This window comes from Delphinapterus leucas, chromosome 19 (genome assembly GCF_059928025.1).
Source record: "Delphinapterus leucas isolate spDelLeu-1000000601 "Yukka" chromosome 19, BTC_Dleu_Yukka2, whole genome shotgun sequence".
Lineage (NCBI taxonomy): Eukaryota > Metazoa > Chordata > Mammalia > Artiodactyla > Monodontidae > Delphinapterus > Delphinapterus leucas.
This window is the reverse complement of record NC_143147.1, coordinates 14,369,599-14,392,399: the sequence shown is the minus strand read 5'-3', so window position 1 is coordinate 14,392,399 and position 22,801 is coordinate 14,369,599. Positions and strand designations below refer to the sequence as shown.

Genomic DNA, 22,801 nt, shown 5'->3' with positions numbered 1-22,801 from the left:
GAATTACTAAGAATTAAAATATGGTGAGGTTAAAAGAAGTGAGGGTAGGAATTGGCTGGATACAGGAGGGAACTTTCTGGGGTGATCATAAAGGCAATGTTCTCTATCTTGATAGGGGTTTACGTTACACAAATAACTCAGCACTTATATACTTAAGATCTGCGCATTTCATTATATGTAAATTTTATCTCAAAAGATAAAGATGTAAATATTGGACTTTAGTTAACTTTAGTTATGTATGAAGTATTTAGGGGGAAGTGTGCTGACGTTTACAAATGCATCAGATGAAGGGATTAACAGCCCATCAAAGTGGTTTTCAGTTTAAACTGAAAACAATCTAAACAATCAGCGGCCACAGAAAGGAATGCCATCTCACCTTAAGCAGAGCCTCCTGAAAATACAGCTGCCATGGACCCCCCATCCCAGGGAGTTTCCGGATTGGGAGAAGAAGTCTGACCCTTAGCACCAGGAAGTGCAAATTCAGCTGTCCACTGGCATCATAAAGCCCGACAGAACCCTCCATACTTTCCCCCAGAAGGCCTAAGCCTCCTACAGCACTCCTCCTTTTGTTAAATTTAGTATTTAAGCCTTTTATTTCTGGTTTTCAGCAAGTTAATCATCACTGAGCACTGCCACACGCATGCGTGAATACACCCTCGTCTTTCCTCCTGTTAGTCTGTCTGTTGTCAATTTGCAGACTCCCAACCACAGGACCCAAGCTGGAAAAGTTTTCCTCCCAACACAAACAATAAAATGGATCGACAGATGGATACAGCAATGAACAGATCAATATATAATAAAGCGGAGGCGTCCCTGGTGGCGCAGTGGTTGAGAGTCCGCCTGCCGATGCAGGGGCACGGGCTCGTGCCCCGGTCCGGGACGATCCCACATGCCACGGAGCAGCTGGGCCCGTGAGCCATGGCCGCTGAGCCTGCACGTCCGGAGCCTGTGCTCCACAACGGGAGAGGCCACAACAGTGAGAGGCCCGCATACCGCAAAAAAAAAAAAAAAAATATATATATATATATATATATATATATAAAATAAAGCAAGTATAGTAAAATATTAATGGCAGAATCTAGGTGGTAGATATGTGGGTCCTGACTGCAAAATTCTTTCAACTTTACTTTATGTTTGAAAATATTTATAATAAAATGTTCAGAAAATTCAATTTTAAAAAAAAGAAAGAAAAGAAAACAAACATGGAACTTGGTGACTGCTACTTTGTGTCCACAAAGAGATAACCAGCTGCTAGGAGACTTACCTCATAAATCCAAGCCTATCCATGGATGCAAATGTCAGTCTAAAATGACAGTGACCATCTAATTGCATGCCTGTAATGGGCACTTTTGGTGACATGAGTAAATCAGTGCCCACTAACCTTTGGTTCTGTCAAACAGCAGTCATCCCCTCCCCCAAGTGTTTCTTGCTTCCAGACATTCCAAACAGTCCTTAACCAAAATGGTCACCCAAGCTCCCAAACCACCCAGAGAGGAGAGGTCCATGTCCTGCACCTGGTCCCCTGCGTATTGCATGCGGGCTCACTGCTACTGTGACACTGCAGACAGGTGGCACACAAGTTCTATTCCTCTCTCGCTCCTGAGCAGAAGGTAGCTCACTTTCTACGCTCATTTCACGGAGCTTCAGTGACTAGATTCTTGTGGCGACTTCATATTAACCGGTGCTGTATAATAAAGAATTGCCGGTGTTTGTTCCTGATTCCTGGGAGGGAGCCTCTAAGTACCTGGAATGTCTTTGTTATTCATGGTGGGCAGTTCAACAGCTCCAGGATGGGGGCTGGCCAAGCTGAGAGCCCAAACGGGTGATTAGAGGTTTGGGCTTTAAACCATGTGACATGAGCCTCACCTCTTGGGAGTGGATACTGATTCAATCAATCACGCCTACATAATGAAGCCCAATAAAAACTCTGGACTTTGAAGCTTAGATAAGCTTCTTGGTTGGTAACATACACTGATGCACTCAGAAGGGAAGTGGCCAGAGTATATGGCAGCTGTGCCTTTGGGAATCCCCAGACCTCACCCTCTGTGTCTCTTCTTTTGCCTGCCTCTGACTTGTCATTCTAGCAAAGTATCGAATCTGAGCGGGTACTGGCAACCCCCAAACGTGTAGCTATTTATTTAGTCAGAAGTACAGGTGGCCTGGGAACCCCAGAGCTTGTGGCTGGTGTCTGCCCAGCAGGCCCACGTAGAGCAGCATGCCCAGGAAGTCAGGGTCAGAAGTGCTTTGAAACAGTTTTAAAAAGACATTTGCAGATCACGTTCTAAATAACTGACTTTTGGGGAGAATACAGCCAATGGAATTGAATAAGTAAAGCAAAAAAGTGAACAGACTATTCTAGAATATAGAATTAAAATGAAGAGATGTAAAGAATGCAAAGCGTGAGAGCCTGACAGGATTTAAAAGTTATTAGAAACATGTTGAGGACCGTTATAGAAATTCGAATATGGATTGTACATGAGATGACATTACTGAATCATCGTCAATCTTCTCAAGTGTGACAATGGTCTGTGGTTATGTGGGAATGCCTTGCTCTTAGGAAACGCCTGCTGTGTACCTAGGGGTAAAAGTGTCGCAATGCCTACCAACTTGCAAATGGTTTAAAAAAAAAAAAAAAGTGCTGTGTGTGTACAAAGAGAACTGACATTTAAGTGAAGGGTATACGGGCACTTAAAGTACCATTCTTTCAACTTTTCAGTAAAATTCAGGCTTGAATTTTTTAAAATAAAAACTTGGGGAAATGCATAAGCAAAGGTTAAAAAAAAGGAAAAAAATGAAGTAAAGAAAATGTAAAAATTAAAAAATCACTGAAGTAGGGGATGGGTATATGGGGGTCACCAACTATTCTATTTTTGTATAGGTTTGAAGTTTCCAAATAAAATGCCTTTATAAAATGCTATCAGAAAGGTTTTACCCTTGGAGAAACATACAGTATTCACTAGTTTCTAAACTTCCTAATCTGTACTTAAGCCTGTTTCTTTGATTCCTACTTAATTAAGAGACGCATTCTTTTGTTTGCATTTTTATCCATTTCCTAAGTATGTTCAGTGTGCCAGGTTCTCAGGGGATAATTAAAAAGCAATGAAGGTAAGTCACAGTTTCTACCTTACTGTCTAGTTATAAAACAAGACCCACACGACCTAAATAGGTAATGAATTGCCGTCTATAAAAAAAAAAAAAAAAGGGGGCCTGATGAGGGGAAATCAGTGTGGGCTGCAACTGGCTGTATAGATGGGCATAGTTCCTCCCTGGAGGGAGAAAGAGGCTAAAAGGCAAGGAAATCAGCCAGGATCCACCAAGATGAGCCAGATAGTAGGTGCTGGGCAGGGCTAGGACAAGACAGGAGAAATATGAAACGAGGTGACGACCAGAAATAGGGATATGAAAGAGAGTGGGGAGTCCAAACACAGGGCAAGATTTAAACCTTGAGTCTGGAAACACACACAGCGTTGATGCTGGAAAGAAGGATATTGAGAGGATATTCCTACATCTTGTCTGTGTAGGAATAAAGGTTAATTTTTAGGCATGTTGAGTTTAAACTAGCATTTATTCCCTACTTCACACCCTGTGCTCCACGTAAGACCAAATTACGTGGAATTGCCTGACACCATTTCTCACCCGCTGGCCCCTATGCCTGAAGGTTCACTGATTCTTTAAGAAGTCCCGAGGGACTGTGACAAGGATGAGGGTCTAGAAACTCACCTGGCTGCATGGCTGCCCACCTGAGCTAGAAATCCCCTAGAAGCCAGTAAGGACCAGCCAAGGCTGTTGCCTCCCAAAGGCCCAGGTCCCCCCACCCCCACCCCTTCCCCAATGCACCAGAGATGAACTCTGCAGGGGAGCCTTGAGACTCACACCCCTGCCAGCCTTGTTCACTGCCTCAAATGTCCTTCCTCTGCTCTCATGTTGTGTTTTCTTTCTCCTGATCCCAAACCCCATTATTTCCTACTCCCGCCCCCCTCTTTTCCTCTGTACTCTCTGGGCCCCCCATTCCACAGTGTGCAAATTCACCCATGTTCTCAGTGTCCTCACGGAACACTCCCTCCTCCACTGGCCTTGCTCCACATCACACACCTGCACACGTACACGATCAGGAAGAAAGTCAGGGGCAACCTTCTCACTCTCCCTCATGTCGCTTCCAGATCCTCTTGTTATAAAGCCTCTACCCCTTGCCCCCGCCTCTCTGAGGTCACGTACAGCCATAACGGTTGTTCTGACACTTGGATTTTTGTCTAGTAAGATCATGAAAAACAAACAAAAACCTCCATTCCCATTTCAAAAAAGAAAGCACTTTTTATTCCAAAAAGAAAAAAAAAAGGAAAGGGTCTTATCTTAGAATAAAGGACATTCCTCTAAGTGAAATAGTTTAGCTTTTTGAAGGGTTTACTGGAGGCCACCATCCTCTATCACTCGTGTGTGTGTGTGTGTGTGTGTGTGTGTGTGTGTGCGCTGTGGTCAAGCCTCTCCTCTCCTCATGTGAGTGACACACCCCCAACTCAGGCCCCTTGGCTCCTTGATACCTTCACCCCCGATGACCTCCCGCTCCCGCTCTGCTTCAGCTGCCCACTCCTGTAGCCACACCGAGGTGCTCCCAGCTTATCACCTGCGGCCACACCGCCCACTCTCCCTGCTCCTTCTGCCCCGGTGTCCCCAGGGGGACCTGTCCTCTAGTTCTCTGACCCAACTCCTTCCTCCCTATCAATCCCCCCTCGTTTGCCCATATCCCAGGCAGGGTCCATCGTGACAGTTTCTCTGGCCAATGTCCTCACTTCTCTCATTTCAGTGACCCCCCAATCTGCACCCACTTACAAAAACCGTCCCAGCTTTTGTTGGATTGAATCTGGTTCCATTCCAACACCCTTGTGGCGGATGGTCCACAGCAACAGCCCCAACTGTTTCACATCCTGCTGTACCTACCCCCTTGTCTAGTGTTTCACACACTGACCTTGGCCTTGGCCACACATCTGGCTTGGGAATGGGGCGGCAGCAAGTGTGCACAACCCTTATGCACTGGAGCTCACTCTCCTGCTGCTCTTGGCACCTGTCACCATGTTAAAACCAGGGCTGGCCTGCTGGAGAATTAAAGGACCTACAACCAAGGCACCCAGCCAGCCAGCCAGCAACTCCCCCCTTCCCCACCCCCCGTCCCAGGTGAGACAGCTCAGCCTGGCGCCGCTCAGCACAAAGGCCCAGCTGAGCCCAACCCAACGGCTGGGAAAACTGCTTTAAGTCATTAAGTGTCGGGGTGGTTTGTGGCTTAAGAAAAGCTAATTCAGGGGCTTCCCTGGTGGCAGTGGTTAAGAATCCGCCTGCCAATGCAGGGGACACGGGTTCGTGCCCTGGTCCAGGAAGATCCTACATGTCGCGGAGCAACTGAGGCCGTGCTCCACAACTACTGAGCCTGCGCTCTAGAGCCCGTGCTCCCCAACAAGAGAAGCCACCGCAATGAGAAGCCCGCGCACCGCAATGAAGAGTAGCCCCGGCTTGCCACAACTAGAGAAAGTCCACGCGCAGCAACGAAGACCCAACGCAGCCAAAACTAAATAAAATAATTTAAAAAATAAATAAATGTATATTGATTCGTATAACTCAGAGGCTATAAACAATGCTGGAAGAAAACTTACACAACAGGGAGACTAGTGTCAGCTGTTTCTGCTTCTCCCCTTCTTCATGGGAAGGAGAGAAGCCACGAGATGGGAACCTTCTCAACTCCCAGCCTCCCTGTCACTCTAGAGGCCTCGCGTGCCCCCAGGTCCCGGCCCAACACCCACCCCGTGCCCTCTGCGTCCCTCAGTTCTCTCTGCCCTGCCCCTATCTCCCTCTACAGCATTTAACCTCTCCCACATTAAACACACCATCAAAAACAACAGAAGTCGATTTCTCGCCACTAATCCACTGCTGCAATTTTCCCTTTCTCAAGCCCCGTGGAAGTAGCTACACTTGGCTTTTTGATTCCTTTTTAAACTTTTTCACACACACACCCCCCACCCCCATCATTCCTCAACTGCCATCTGGCTTTGACCTCCCTCCCCACCCCCAGTGCACCTCAGTCGACCACCGCCAGCCTCCTGCTCTAGCGCTAAATCCCACGCCCGTGGTTCTGTATATTTCACTCAATCTCAAGGGCGTCTGACGTGCTGACCCATTCTGCGGCCCACGGCTTGAGCATCTCTGCGGCGTCTCACCCCCTTCCCCCACCCTTGAAGGTCGCCCCTCCCGGGGATCCCACACTCTGAGGTGCCCTCACTCACCACGTGGCTGCCGTCACCCAGGCCGCCGGCTCTGCATCCCGGGCACAGCTCTGACTCCACGTTCACGGGGCCAGCGGCCGAGTGACAGCTCCTCTCTGGAGAGCCACAGTCACCTCAAAGTCTGTCCTCCACCAAACTCCTTGCCTTCCACCCCGAACCTGTTCCTCCACCGAACTCCTTACATCTTGAACCTGGCACAACTCCAGCCTCTCTGAGCTCCCCTTTCTCGGGCGTGTAAATCACCGAGTCCCGCTGCGCCTGTCTCCTAAACTAAACTCCACCCGAGATCCACCCACTTTCCTCTGGCTCCACGACCACCTCTCCACCTGAAGTCACTTCCATCCCTCGCGGAGCTAACTCAACAGCCTCCCACCTGGTCTTCGCGTGTTCACGCTTCCCCGTGCATCGTCCCCCCCCGTAGCCAGCGTGACCTTCCTAACGTGCAAATCTGACCGCTTCCTGCCATGAGTTCTCTTCAATCCTGACTCTCCAGCACTTCACACACAGCACACAGGCGCGTGATATTAATGCTTCCTGGGTGGTACGGGTAAATTCCCAAAATGTCCAAGAGGTCAACACTTGGACAAACAAACTAAAGATATAAGTTTCACAGATTAACGTTATGAAATGTGTGAAAAGCCCAGTTCGACAACCAAAGAGTAACACCAAATTTAAGCAACTTATATATTGTAGTCTTAAAATAACAACTGCAAGGTTTCCATCCAACTCTTGACGGCTCTCCCTTCCCCCTCCCCCCACACAAAAAAAGAATGGCTTTTACTTTCCAACAGAAGCGAAAAGAAGTCTGAATGTTCAACATTTACTTACGTGCAAAGAATTGACTGGTCCTCACGATCTACAAAACAAAACAAAACAAACAAAAAAAAAAGAAAGTGACCATTTGCCTGGTTTTTAAAAAATTTGATATAATAATAAAGTTGCAGTGATAGCCTCTAAAATGCTAGTAACTCTGCTGCTCTCAGGTCAAGTTAACTCTTCCCAACCCTATTATATATTATACAGTCCTAAATCCAGTCAAGTTCATCATTCTAATGCCAGATTCTCTGGGGTAGGTAACAATGCAGGCTCAGATGACTGTACATGTCTTATCAACCTGGACTCTCCAGCCTGGCTGCCCATCAGAGTCAACTGGGAAGTTGTATAAAAACGAACTTCCACAGAGCTCCACCTCCACCTTCAGGGGGAGGGACTGAAAACCCCTTTTTAAGTAGGTTCCCCAGGTGATTCTGATGCAGGGCCAGGTTTGGAAACCACTGCCTTTCCAGAAAACCCACCACCAGAGGGGAATCATTATTAATTTGACCTTAAAGGAGAAAAAACCCCCAAAAGTATCAAATGCTGAGTGGAAAAGAAGATTGAAGGAGGATAAACATCTATATGAGGTTTAACCACTGTCTCAAGTCAGAATGTTAGATACACCCAAAATAACAAAAGGACGTATGATGAAAAAAATCTAACATGATTTTAAAGTGATGAATGATTTAAGTATTCATATTCAGCTAAATTTTTCAACTGAAAAGGTGAAATGCAAACCCATGTGTGTGTAGTCCAAGGACAAAACCACCTGCGTAGGTTGCATGACTTCCAATCACTTACGAGCATCATTATCTCTATTTCACAGACGAGGGTGTTCTTTGAGGAAGTTAATCCTCCAGTCACGTAGCTACTGGGGGACAAGGGTTCGGGTGAGAACCCAGGCCTGTCTGCCTCCAGTGCCTGTGTCCTCAACACTCCCGACCAGGACTGTCACTGCCTCAAAAGGAGCTGCGGTCACGAGGTCACGAGGTCACGAGGTCACGAGGGAGCATTTCCATCGCTCCCTACGCTGTGCTTGCTTTTCCATCAGAAAAGCCATCACGTGCCCAATGAAGGTCTCACGATAGTTCAGGCGTAGATAACCTCCATCAAAGAGAAATGAAGAGTTCCTTCACTACGTCATGCTCTTTTCATATAATATTATTAAAAGAAACAAATCCATTCATATCCTCTGTGTATAAACTGGGTTATAGCAAGAGCATACTACTGCCCGGCCCCTTGAGTCTAATTTAATTCCTAATAATAGCTCCTAACCACTGTTTTCTCCTTCTTTCTGGCTGCCATGGGCAACATAGTTGATGTCTGCCCCTTTATTGGTTCACTTTCCCAGGGACGCGCCATCTCCTTTCTTTCGCATGTCCTTCCCGGATCCATGACCACTTGGATTACCTCCACCTGCCCTTCGTGCTCAGCTCAGCTGTATCTCCTCTGAGGAGCCTCCCCAGACCCTCTTCCTCAGGCTCCTCCCTGTTTCCTTCTTTTGACCACAGTATTCTGGAGTTAACAAACGATACTGCCAACTGCCTGCCCCACCAGCATGTGCTGCCTAAGATCACAGACTGTCTTGCTTCTTTATTCCCAGAATTAACAGTCAGCCACCTGTCCACGGAGAGAACCCAGTACAAGGAGCCAGGCCGGGCACTGGCAAGACACTGGGAACTGGAATCTTCTGTCCTAGTTCCAGCCCCACCACAAACTTCCCACAGATCTGATCTATAAATGAGGCATTGATTCCTTGCTGGTCTCGGGTTCTTCACCTATAAAACTAGGATTTTACCAAGTTTTTACATATTATTCACTCTAAACATGAACCCTCACACCCCAAATTCTCCTGGACTGAGCAACGTCTATAGAACTCCACTTCATAGTTTACAATGAACTTTATACTCTAAAAACCTATAAATATAACCAGACACAACCTTATAGTGACATTTAAGGGAAATAACTTCATGTTCAAAAATGCAACTAGCCTTCTAAAGAGTAGAGACTCATTTGATAGCTCAGTTATTTTCCAAAGCACCTTTCAAAAAACACATACGGAGGTACTCAATAAATCCATGTTGAATTAAATCATATTTTCAACAGTGAAAAAGGTTTCAAATCAGTCACCTCAGCTCCTACCTTAAAAAACTAGAAAAGCACAAATTAAACGCAAAGTAAGAAGAAAAAATGATAAGGAACAGAAATCAATGAAATGGGAAACGGGGAAAAAAAACAAACAAACAAGTGACCAAATGCTGGTTCTTTGAGATCGATGAAATTGATAAATCTCTAGACAAAATGATCAGGTATAAGACACAAATTACCAGTATCTGTAATAAGAAAGGGAAAACCACTATAGATCCCAGAAATACTGAAAGGATAATAAGGAAATATTAGGAACCACTTTCTGCCAAAAAATTTGACAACTAGGATGAATCGGATAATTTCTTTAAAAGACATAAACTACTAAAGTTCACTCAAGAAGAAACAATAACCTAAATAGATGTAGAAAAGATATACAATAAAACAACATCCATTCATGAGTAAAAACAAAAACAAAAAACTCAGCAAACTAGGAATACAAGGGAACTTCAACAACTTGATAAAGGGCATCTACAAAACACCTACAGACAGTTAACATCATCCTTAGTGGTGAAAAACTGAATGCTGTCCCCCTGAGACCAGGAATAAGACAAGGATGTCTGTTCTCACACCTATTCAACATCACAAAGAAGAAAAATAATTAAAAGCAGAGACTGGAAAAGGAGGAAATAACAGTGTCTCTATTTGTAGAGGACATAATTGTCTATAGAGATAATCCCAAAGAATCTACCAAAAAACCTTTCAGAATAAGTGACTTTTGCAAGGTTGCAAAGTATGTCAATATATATTTTAAAAATAATATTTCTATATATTAATAGTGAACAATTGGAAATTAAAAATTTTAAAGTTCCATTTAACACTACTAAAAACAGGAAATGCTTAGTTATACTAAGGGGTATGTTATACTTAGATATAAATCTAACAAAGTATGTGCAAGATCTATATACTAAAGACTATAAAATACTGATGAAATAAATTAAAGATCTACATATATAGAGATAAACCATGTTCATGGATTGGAAGACTCAAAACTATTGTCAGTTCTGTTCTAACTGTTCTATAGAGTCAATGCAATCCAATCAAAATGTGAAGAGTGGGACCTTTTTTAGAAAATGACAAGCGAATTTCTATAATTTATATTGAAAGACAAAGCAACTAGAATAGAGAAAATAATTTTTAAAGAATGATGGTGGAAAATACACTATTTGATTTCAAGATTTACTATATGGCTATTGTAACCAAGACAGTATGATATCTGCAAAAGGACAGACATACAGATCAAAGGAATTGAGAATCCTGAAAAAGGCAATTCACTGGAGAAAAAAATTGCCTTCTCAACAAATGGTGCCAAGATCAACTGGATATCCACAAGCAAAACGATGACCTTCAATCCATACCTTGCACCATACATGAAAATTAACTCAAGATGGATCACAGATTGAGTGGGAAAAAATTGCAAATCACTTACCCAATAAAGGACTTGCAACTAAAAAAGGACAAAGAATTCTCAAAAATGAGTAATAAGGGCTTCCCTGGTGGCGCAGTGGTTGGGAGTCCGCCTGCCGATGCGGGGGACGCGGGTTTCTGCCGCGGAGCGGCTGGGCCCGCGAGCCATGGCCACTGGGCCTGCGCGTCCGGAGCCTGTGCTCCGCAACGGGAGGGGCCGCAGCCGTGAGGGGCCCGCGTGCCGCAAAAAAAAAAATTTTTTTAAATGGTCAAAAGATTTGGACACTTCACCAAAGAAGACATACAGGTGGCAGAAGCACATCAAAAGACGCTTAATATCATTAGTCACTAGGGAAATGCAATTTAAGACCACAATGAAATATCACCACACACTTATCAGAGAGACTACAGTTAATTAAAAACTGACAACGCCGAGTGCTGACAGGATGCAGAACTGGAACTCTCATCCATTGCTAGTAAGGTTGAAAAATGGCACAGCCATTTGGAAAAAGTTTGGTGATTTCTTATAAAGTTAAACATACACCTACCACGTGACCGAGCAATCCTAGGTATTGAGCCAAATGAAATTAAAACTTACACCCAAAAAACCTGTATACAAATGTTTCTAGTGTCTTTACTGCCAAGAACTGGAAACCATCTAAGTGCCCTTCGAATGGTAAGTGAATAAACTGTGGAACATGCACCCAATGGAATACTACTCAGAACTAAAAAGGAGTGAAGTATTGGTGGATGACGCTCAAATGTGCTATGATAGTGAAAGAAGCCACCCTCAAAAGGCTAACTTGTGTATGATTACATGATGTTCTGGAAAAGGCAAAACTATAGTGACAAAGGAAAAAAAATCAGTGGTTGCCATGGACTAGAGGGGAGGGAATTACCATAAGGAGAGTGTAGAAATTTGGGGGGAAGATAGAACTGTTGTATATCTTGATTGTCGTTACACAACTATATGCATTTGTCAAAAGTCAAAAAACGATGCACTAAAAAGGCTGAATATTACTGTATGCAAATGATACCTACTAAAATTGTATACATTTAGTTCTCCCATCCAGCAACATGCTGTGCCTCTACATTTAAGACTTTAAAAAAGTTCTGCAATTTCTTATTCAGGTCCTGCCTATTTTTGTTTACTGCTACCATATATATTTCTGGCTAAAGACTAAGTACATCTTTAAACTTATCACCCAGTGAAATCCCTGTTTCATCCCTTCACTAACCCTTCACTCTGATGCCTGTACACTCTTAGTTTTCTTCATAGCACTTATCACTGTGATATTGTCTTTATTTATTTTCCTGTATCTTCAATGAGATAACAGTTCTCTGTAACACAATCACTGGAAGGGTTTTCCTACATTTGACAGCCTCTCAGGGTAAGGAGTGTTACTGTCTCCCACTGTCTGTATTCCCACATTATAAGATTCAATACATAGATTCAAGGCAACTGTAATTCATTATAAAACATTCCTTTTCCTGGCATAAGATAATGCCCTTTGTCCCTGTTTCTGCTGTGACGTCTACTTTAGACTTGAGATGACTTTAATTGGTGCTCCCTTTTTGTACCCATTTGGCCGAGGAAATGCCCATCACCGCACTGCTATTCTTCTTCTACTTTGAGATGTCTCTTTTGTAAGGGGCATAGGACTAAATTAGGCTCTGTTATTTACAGGGGGTTAAAAGTATTTATATTTACCGCTGTATTTGGTGTTAACCTGTTTTCTGACCTTTTGAAGCCTTCCTTGATGTTCCTTTTAAACGATGGTTTGTTTTCCTTGCTTTTCTTTCTCCTAATGTAAGAAATTTGTATCCAGTTTCAACATTTTTCAAAAAGAATCCTTTAACCTACATTTTAAAGGTTCACATTTTGATGTATATCAATCCTAGTCTCAAAAGATTTATTCTTAAAACAAGAGAGGGGTAGTATATGTGCTTATTATACTAGGCCATCCCTTGGTGTGTCAGACATCATTTCAAGACTGCTGCTCAGGATCCCACTATATAAATAATGAGCCATCCTTTTAAGGAATTACTTATTCGTAGAACAATTGGTTATTTCCATTGTTTCTCAGGAAGCTACTGGAGGTTATTCTCCATCCAAAATAACAGCGTAAGGGATCCATAAATTAAGAAATACAACCACGGAAAGAAGCAAGGAGGACTTCCCTGGTGGTCCAGTGGTTAGGACTCTGTGCTTCCACTGCAGGGGGCACGGGTTTGATTCCTGGTCGGGGAACTAAGCTCCCGCATGCCGCAAGGCGAGGCCAAAAATAAAACACACACACACACAAAACACACATACCCTTAAAACACACATACCCTTTGATCCAGCAGTCCACAGAAAGAAGCAAGGAATTTCCAGAGCGCAGGCAAAGGCAAGTCTGAAGACCGCTAAGTACAGACTGGAGGATAAAGGGTCCCCAGAGGTATGTCTCCAAGGGAGGAAAGACACTGCTAAATTATGGGATACATGTCTACGTATTGAAAGAAGACTTGTAGTTCTGTCAAATCAATGTAGCAATTGCAGAACTACTCTGTTCCCCCCAAACAGGAAAATTACTAACCCCAGGGAAAACAGCAAATTGTGTAAGAAAGGAAATGTGATCATAGGAGAAATAGTTTAAATGCTGAATACTAAAATGCCAAAAAATGTTGATTGGACTCCTATCAGGAAGATGGGGGCGGGCAGTTAAAAACTCTTCTGTCATAATAGGAAGTCTATAGAAAACACCAGAAGTTAAAAAAAAAAAAGAAAGAAAGAATATCACAAGCCTGTTACTTAGAAATATATACATATACAAGAAACAGATTAAAATATGATTTCCTCTAAAGAGGAAATCCAGAATGGGCAGGGGTAGGACAGGTTATCTCTTGTTTCTTTTTCAATAATGTAAGCCTTGCTGTATGGTGTGTTTGCTTGTTTCAACTATCTTCACGTATTACTTTTTAACAAAAAGTAAAAAATTTAAGCATTCAAAGTTCTTTGACAATTTCTGATCTTGATGTTATCCAGACTCTTCTGCATTGTTTAATGGTCTAAAACCATTTAGATAACACAGGAATTAACTAGTCCTTGAGATTTCATAGACTTCACCACTAAAATTATCTGGGCCTTGTGTCTTTGAGACATAAAGGTAAAACCTCTGACCATCTTTACCATTTCTCCCACTGGCATTGTTCTAAGTTTTCCACCTCATTTGAGTCAATTTTGTCTCTGTTTATAGTGTTATAAAACCTTTACTCTTTCTGGTGCTTCTCTCTTAGTCACACTTGCCAAATTGTTTGTCTATTTTACAGTCTTTTTGTGGAACCAGTTCAAGTTTTACTTAACAACTTTATGTTTTTCCCCTTGTTTAGGTTCATTTCATGCTGTACTTTTTAAAAAATTGAGGTATAACTGACATGTAACGTTATATTAGTTTCAGGTGTACAACACAATGATTCAATATTTGTATGTACTGCGAAATGATCACCACAAGAAGTCTTAAGTTAACATCCAGGCTGTACTTTTAAAGAACTTCTTTTGTGTGTGTGAAATGACACACAGAAAAGCTCATGAGACGATACAGCTTAATAAATTATCATAAAGTTGCCTTTTATCTATCTTGTGAGTAAAAAGGCTTGTATATAAATTTTTGTTTACTAATAAAAATATTTATAGGGGCTTCCCTGGTGGCGCAGTGGTTGAGAGTCCACCTGCCGATGCAGGGGACGCGGGTTCGTGCCCCGGTCCGGGAGGATCCCACATGCCGCGGAGCGGCTGGGCCCACGAGCCATGGCCGCTGAGCCTGCGCGTCCGGAGCCTGTGCTCCGCAACGGGAGAGGCCACAACAGTGAGAGGCCCGCGTACCGCAAAAAAAAAAAAAAAAAAAAAAATTATAGCTATGAATTCTTTCTTAAAGCAGTTTTTGCCTTAAGCCATCAATTTTTTACATGTGATATTCTGTTGTGGTTAACTTCTAAAGAATCTGTAATAGCAGTTTTGATTTCTGCTTTTACCAAAAAGCCATATAGATGAATGGCTAACAGCAACAACAGTCAGAAGAACTCATTAAACAACACTCCTACAAAACAAACCCAGGTGGAAATCTGTTAATACCTTGTCTTACTGCACTGTGGTCAGAGAATGTGTGGCCTGATCTGAGATTTTTATCGGTGACTTAGCATCAAAATTACAAGCCAAGCTTGTAAATGTTTTCTGCTCGATGGGCAGTAGTACTGTATATACATTTTCCAATTCAAGCTTGCTAAATAGTGTTGATCACGTTCTTTATGCTCTTTCTTTTCCCTACTTATCTCAAATTCTGAGAGAAACACATTAAAGCGCCCTCTATAACTGTGGGTCACATTTCCCCTGTATTTCCAAAAGCTGTTGTTCGAAGTCTGTGACACAATGTCAACGGTACAAGGGGAAGTATTATCTGAGTCTCCTAGAGAATTACGTCACACTGTTCCTCTCTTAAATCTCCCAATCTCTGCTCCATCACTCTCAGCTGGGGCCCTGCTGCGCCCTTCCCGGAGAAAACAGGAGCGCTTTCGCAAGCTCCTACCACCAACCGTATCTACCCACCAACCGGCAGATGCTTTCAAGCAACATGGCTGTGAAGGGAAGGAGAGGATGGAAGAGAGAATTTTCTTTTTTAAAGTAACGGGGAAAACTTCAGCACATTTAATGCTAACATTAGGAGCCTCTAAAAAGGGAAGCAGAAGACAGTCAACACTGTGAGCTTCCTCAGACAGATTCCTAGGAGAGATGGGATGGGCATCAGAGGTGAAGGAGCTGGGAAGACGGCCTTCACAGGAGTGGGCGCAGGACAGGATGGTTTGTAAATCTGGCTCAGGAAGCTGTGGTAGCTCCTCTCTGGTGGCTTCTAATTTCTCCATGGATCAGGGGAAGAAGCCACCAGCTGGGGAGGAGAAGGGGACGCAGGGACCTAGGGAGCTGAAGTGGGCAGGGGCTTGAGACAATCATTAGGGAGAGTGAGGTTATCATCTTAATAGACAATCAGGGAAGCAGTGTTGTGCGTGAAGTCTGGGCTCATGGTCACGAAATTAACAGGAGTATTGATCTGTTCAGCTGTATGAACAGAAGACTCCAGAGGCATCAGCAACCCAAGTAAGAGCCTTAAAAAAAGACAAATATCTTGATTGACTTAGGGTGAGAATTTTGCCAAATAAGTGTAACAAAAGAACAAAGGGACAGGGGGCGTGGGATACTGACAGAAGACGCTGAAATGACAGACTATAAAATCTAAACTACACAAGGAAGAAAGTCAAGGCAGTACTGATAATCCACAGGGGAAAAGGAGAACAGCGTTTGGACCCAAGATCTAAACGGAGTCAAAGAACACGGTCAGGAGACTTGCTGACTGCACTGCCAGGACGGAAGGATTTTGCAATTAGAATTTCTGAAATATTTGAAAAATAAGATCATTTCAGAAGGTGGCACAGTCTAGGGTGTCAGCAGCGTAAGTCAGAAGGGGAGAAGATTAAGAGAAGATTAAGAGACCGGGGGCTGGGTGTTCACGAAAAACTAGGAAGTAACACAGGGTTATGGCAGGGCTTGAGGCAGGGAGGAAACGACAGACGTGTTGGGGGCCAGACAGACGCACTAAGGAGGGAGGGGAGGAGGAGGGAGGAGGGGGACCCAGAAGAAAGCTGCTACAAGCGATGAGGGGCAGGCAGAGGAGGGGCAGTGTTTTCAAGGGGTAAAGAGTATTTGTTAATAGTCCAGCAGATGCACTGCAAGTAAGGACACTGACCCCATCTCCTAGCGCATAGGATCAGAGCGGAGGGCCCATACTCGGGGGGAAAAGCCAAGTTTCAGTTAAAGCCCGGAGGAAAAGAAAACACTTGACGAAGACATTGAACACATAGGGAAGTTTGCACATCACAGAGTGGGAGTTACCTGAGGCAGAAATGAAAAGACAGCATTACGGAAAACGAAGATGTGACTGGGAAACAAAAGAACAAGGAGATGTGGATTTCATTCTAAGACTCCAGGAAGAAGGTAGAATCTCAGGTCTTAGATATGCATGGGCCCCACCCCCACCCCACCCCCGCAACCCCGCAACTACTGTTAGCAGCAAAATTTGCCTTTACATCTGTCTAGGTCAACAGAAGGTGGGTGGCAGTGTTGGCTGCTACTGAGTGGAAGCTGGCTGGGGTGGACGGCCACGGGGAGGGGCAGAGGACGAGGCGCACACGGGGTGCTGGGGGAGCCTGGAATAGTAATGGCCTTAGGTCCCCTCGCGTGATTACCTACCAGGCACAGGTCTCAGTGTGCTGCGTTCGGTTTCTAACACGCAGGACTGCGAATGAGAAGTCTGAGCCCACTGACGCCCTCTCCACCGAGATCACCTGATGTTGCCCTAGCTACACCACGCTGCGTTAGACCAGGCATGTGTCTCCTTTCAAGATTCCTGCCTGGGGGCTTCCCTGGTGGCGCAGTGGTTGAGAGTCCGCCTGCCGATGCAGGGGACACCGGTTTGTGCCCCGGTCCGGGAAGATCCCACATGCTGCGGAGCAGCTGGGCCCGTGAGCCATGGCCGCTGAGCCTGCGCGCCCGGAGCCTGTGCTCCACAACGGGAGAGGCCACAACAGTGAGAGGCCCGCGTACCACAAAAATAAATTAATTAATTAATTTAAAAATTAAAAAAAAAAAAAAAGATTCCTGCCTGGCGCTCAGAGAACCCTCTCAGCTTCAAGACTCAAGTCCTTCTTCAGCTCTGGTGAACTTTTTCAAAAATATCACTTCTCTCATGGCCCCTGAGAGTCTATACCACGTCTACAGATATGGAGAGTATATACCACGTTTCCTACTCTTTCTGCCATAATTTCCATCAGTTTCTTTTTGTTGTGTATTCTGGAAGAACTCCTTGAGTCGGTCTTCTAAATTCATTGCTTTAGTCCAATTATGTCAATTCTGCTATCCCATGCTTTCAGAGTTGGTGACTTTTGCAAGCAAGTGTATGTCCAAGAACTCTACTTTCACGCATGCAGTCAATGAATATTTCTTGAACAACTACTATGTGCCAGGCACACTCTGCATTTTCTTTTTTTTCAAAGTCCCACTGGTTGCTTTTGGGGGGGGGGGGGCCGTGCCACACGGCACGTTGTCATCTTCATTCCCTAACCAGGGATCAAACCCATGCCCCCTGCACTGGGAGCACGGAGTCTTAACCACTGGACCACCAGGGAAGTCCCTCTGCATTTTACTGATGCAATATCCCCTAGAATCTAAAGTTAAGGAAAAAAAGCAAGCTCTCTTCTGTTTTTTGTGTTAAAAAACCAAACTCTGTTCAGTAGGACCATCTGCTCTGAATCCTCCACACGGTCCCCTGTGAAGCTACAGGTCCTCTTCGTAGGCCCACTGACGTTTAGCTATTTGCTCACGACTGTAATTGAAAACCTAGATGGATAAGCATCGGTAGCTGGTCTGAGCTTCATGAGCAGTTGTTGTTGTTGACTGTTGTCTGACTGCTCTAGCAGACGTCCCACCCGACTGTGTCGTACCCTATATCAGCAGGTAGCCCCCTACTTATAGAACAAAATACAGCGGCATTGGTTAGAGTGGGGTTTTTTTGGTTTTTATTGTCTGTTTTAAATTATTACGTAATCAAGACTACCAACTAATTCTTTGAACTTGCACGTAGCAGTCTATGATTGTGGATAAGAATGTGTCACGTTGCCTTGGTTTTGAATCCTCGTTCATACCTCTTACTACTTACATTTTCTTGGTCAAGTTATTTAACTTTTTGTGCCTCAGCAAAATAGGGACAGTAATTCTATTTACTTTATCGGATGGTTGTGGATTAAATAATACACATAAAGCGTTTAGCCCAGTGCCTGGCACATAATAATATTCAATACAGGTTCATTCTAGCATTAGTGATGATATTAATAACACCATATACCAGTAAGCCACATCTTCCTCATTCTGTATCCATAGAGTTGGTTTGGAAACCCAGTAGTGGGGCATTAACATTTATCCCTCTTAACTAGAGTCAAGTCACCATTCAACCTGTCAAGAGCTTTTAAAAACTCTGTTTCTTTTCATCAAATGTATTTCTTTTTCCTCCCAGTTTCATGTCATCTATAAACTTTACAGGCATGCATCCTATGTCTTCACGTAAGTTGATTAAGATGTTGGAAAGGGCACAAACCCCTTGGTGCACACCCTGACGCCTGGCCAACCTCTATCATGAACCAGCATCTCAGGCACAACTCTGCAGCACCCAACCACGAGGAGATCACAGGGGCCATGGAACGCCATGGAGAAGCCCTAATTCTCTGATAACACTGTCTACTAGATTTCCCTTCCTACTCAGTGTAAAGTAATGTGAGGAATATTTTCATGCTGTTTCTAGACTATTAACAGTAGATTCTAGAATCTTTCCTGGCAGGTATAGTAAGCTCAAGAGTGGGAGCTCTTGGTCTTAATATAAAGGGGAGCCTCTTCCTCTTTTTAAAAGTTAGAATTATATAATGTGAGGCCATCCCAGCCTTCTGGAAACTCCTGTTCTATACACTACTTCAAAGAACAGGGGTTCGGTAATCTCAGTTGTGAGAATGTATTTGTTTAGAAGAGACAATATGGATTCAGTCAGAGGAGGAGTGTACTTTGGCCAGTTTCTTCTCCCATATAAGGCAGTTTGCTCATTCATACAAATACTTTTCTGCATGTAAAGATCATTCTTCTTAACGGAGACACAGAATGAGACACAAAACATAAGCCTGATGATTTTCCTTCTCCGTCACCTGACTGCAGTTTATCACAGTCATGGCCATTTCTTAACATTCTTGGCTCTGAACCTAAGAAAGGGTTATTAAATTGAATCTTTTTTAAGCCTAAGCTCATTTTGGACTCTGAACGTCTTCTTACCCATCGATGCCACTATTCTAGTCCTAAAGCACTTCCTGTTTGCCTCCGAGGACCTGGTATATAAGAAGCATCCAGATGATACCTGAGTAGGAAATGGGTACTAACCCCCTCACACTACCCTTTAGACCCAGCACCCAGGCCGCCTTTCCAGGACCTGAGATTTGATGACAGGTAGGTGCAGCATACTCTGCTTCCTGAAGACCTCGTAGATTTTATTCTACTTTACAGAATTCATTTTTAAAAAAATAAAAGGAGAGAGAGGGAGAGTTACTATAGAAGATTTCACACAGTGCTAGGAAGTCCCACGTTTAAATGCAGTCTGTATAACACAGAGAGCCATATTCAATATCCTGTGATAAACCATAATGGAAAAGAATAGGAAAAAGAATAGATAAGGGAGTTCCCTGGTGATCTAGTAGTTAGGGGCCACCGGGGTCACTGCCGGGGCCCAGGTTCAATCCCTGGTCAGGGAGCTGAGATTCCACAAGCCACGTGGCGTGACCAAAAGAAAAAAAAAAAAAAAGAAAAAGAAAAAGAACGTGTATATGTATATAACTGAATCACTTTGTTGTACACCGGAAATTAACACAACACTGTAAATCAAACTATACTTCAAGAAAATTAAAATTTAAAAGGAAAAAAAAATAAATGCAGTCTTGTTACGCAGTAATGTTAAATGCATTCAAAACTGCTCCATTCTAGTTTTCAAAAAAAATTCCTCCATAAATCATTGCGTCTGAAGCCATAATTCCAATTAAGGACTCTTCAAATTTATATTTCATTCAAAACCCAAAAAGAAAACAATCAAAATCTACCAACTCCACACATGCTGTTTAACTTTTGTTGTGTCCTTTTTCATGCATTTAAATAAAAAATATTTTATAATCTTTCTTTCCCCAATGATGCATCCACCTTTTCTATTATTCTTCCTGTTGGTTTTAAAAACTAATGCAGTAGAGCTTTAATTATACTGGCTTGTGGTGGAGAGATCAAATATATATAAAAACTAGATGCTTCTTAACAGAAAAATTAACATGAAGTATTTATGAAGCACCAAGCATACTTACCGGATGCCTACAGAAAATGGTCATATTGCCTAGTCTAATCTTAAGAATTCATAATTTTTCTACAATAAACATCTATCACTTTTCTTTTTAATCTTAAAAAAAAAAAAGTAAAGCCCTCTGTAGAAAAGATTGAGGCATTCTAAAAAAAACCAAATTATATTTAAGAAATTCTGAGTAGTATTCTAACATTTCCAGTTACCTTGAAGCATGCATCTGTAAGCAGACTCAGATATGGCATAGATGTGTGGAGGCATCTCGTGACGTTTCTTCCCTCTGTACATTTCAATAATATTCTCAGAGTAAATGGGAAGATTCTTGTAAGGATTTATGACTACACAGAAGAGTCCAGAATATGTCTAGAATAGATAAAAATAAAATACAGTGTTAAAAAAAAAAAAACTGCATATATCCACAGGATCCAATCAGGAGACAAACCACACAGTAATTTGAACAGGGGACCTTTATCATTTGCACAATTAACCTATCCCTAAAATTAAATCTCACCCATAATGGGCAATTCCAAACCACAAGTAGTTCTCCTACAGAGAGCCTATTAAGTGGTACTTCCTAGATTCAATTCCCTCATCTGTCAAATGGAAATAATAATATATGCTTCATGGCTTCATGAAGCCACGGGTCATTATTCAAACAACATGTCATTTGCTTTTTCACAGTCATTCTCTCATGAGTGTACGAGGTATGAAAAGTTCATTAAGGTAGTTTCAGATTCCACATTGCAACTCATCTTTAAGGAAATACCGGTGGCCAAGTTTGGGTACAGTATCAAAGGAGAATATCCACAATTATCTGGAAAGGTTATTATTAAAGAGTTGTTTTTTTAAGTGTAAAACATTTTTACTCTTCTAATTTTTTTTGCTTTGGAAAATATAGGGTATTTTTTTCATAAAAATAATTTATGTCAACTTGTTATAGGTTTATTTTTAAATGAGTTGACAAATATTTAAAATTTGTGTTTTACTTTCTAAACACAGTAAATATCATGAAATATAAACAAAAGCTCTTTGGGGGCCCTCAAAAATTTTTAAGAGCCACTTAGTCTAGAAGATAAAAACCTTCCTCATCAGTGGGGTAATCATTACTCAGAATTAATACTAGGAGCACTTTTGCCTTTGGGGTTTTTTTAATTCACATGGAATGATTTCTGAGAACTGACTCTGGGAATTATGGAAAATCAAGAGCGGTTAGGATTGCTGCTAGATGCTCCAGTCCTGGTGGGGCTGAAGGCACCTCAGCTGCACCGGGAAGCAGACCCTTTACTTCGGGTGACTCTAAATCTAAAGGCAAGAGGATCTTAGAAAAGGCCGAGGACCAGTGGTGCTCAGCTCCCCAGGCAGTACTGAGGGGCTTCTAACCAACAAGCTGTGTTCAGAAAGGCTGAAAGTCCTGGCAGTGGCCACCAGGAGGCACTGTCGAGCCCACTCTATTCTGAACGTTGCAGTGAATGATGCTGAAAGGAGAAAGGCGGCCAAAAAAAAGTTTTAAGTGATCCGAACCACCTCAGCAGCTGTTCTCCTTTATCTTTGCTTCCCTCCCAACCGAGGCTCGGATGTGGAATGCACTTCCTACCTAGATTAGCGCTTGGGAATAAGACAAAGGCAAGCAGGGGCCCTGCCCTGAGCTCACTGATTTGGGCTGTTTGCCTGATTCCTAAACTGATTACTGTTTGCCTGAGGCCACAGTAGTTACTCGCCCCTCCCTGGGTGACCGCTGGGCCTGAAGCCGTTGGCTTTCTCGTGTCCGGCATCAGACCTCCAAGAACCCGGGCTGGCTCTCAGGCCACCCACCCAGCAGCCTGGCACCTTCTACCTAGTCTCTAGTCTAACTAGGCCAGCCTCTCTCTGCCACCCACAGGACAAAAAGGCAACGAGAGACAATAAAAACAGAGATTTTATTAAGGGTGAGAAAACTAAGGAGAGGCAATCTCAACATTTTAATTTTTTATTGAGTTTAATTTATACACAGGAAATTTGACAAATCATAACTACACATCTCAATGAACTGTTATATATACAACTTCCACCTTTTCCTTCAAAAATGAGATAAGAGTCGATCGTGAAGCTACAAATTCTGCATGTCACTCTTTTGTAAGAGGAAAATAATTACAGACTGCCAAAACAAAACAAGACAAAACAAAGAAACCCCAAACCTCCAAGGAAGTCAAAATACGCCAATTCCGT

At 43.1% G+C, this 22,801-nt stretch overlaps 1 protein-coding gene across 1 annotated transcript in view; it reads right to left on the bottom strand.

Moving 5' to 3' along the window:
• MYH10 (myosin heavy chain 10) overlaps nt 1-22,801 on the bottom strand; it is a 128,165-nt gene that overhangs the window by 92,858 nt on the left and 12,506 nt on the right. Inside the window, exons 2-3 of the mRNA XM_022596171.3 lie at nt 20,803-20,959; nt 7,098-7,125 (exon numbers count right to left, since the gene is read on the bottom strand). Of these exons, the coding sequence (XP_022451879.1) occupies nt 7,098-7,125; nt 20,803-20,959 (185 nt within the window). The remainder of the gene's footprint in view (nt 1-7,097; nt 7,126-20,802; nt 20,960-22,801) is intronic.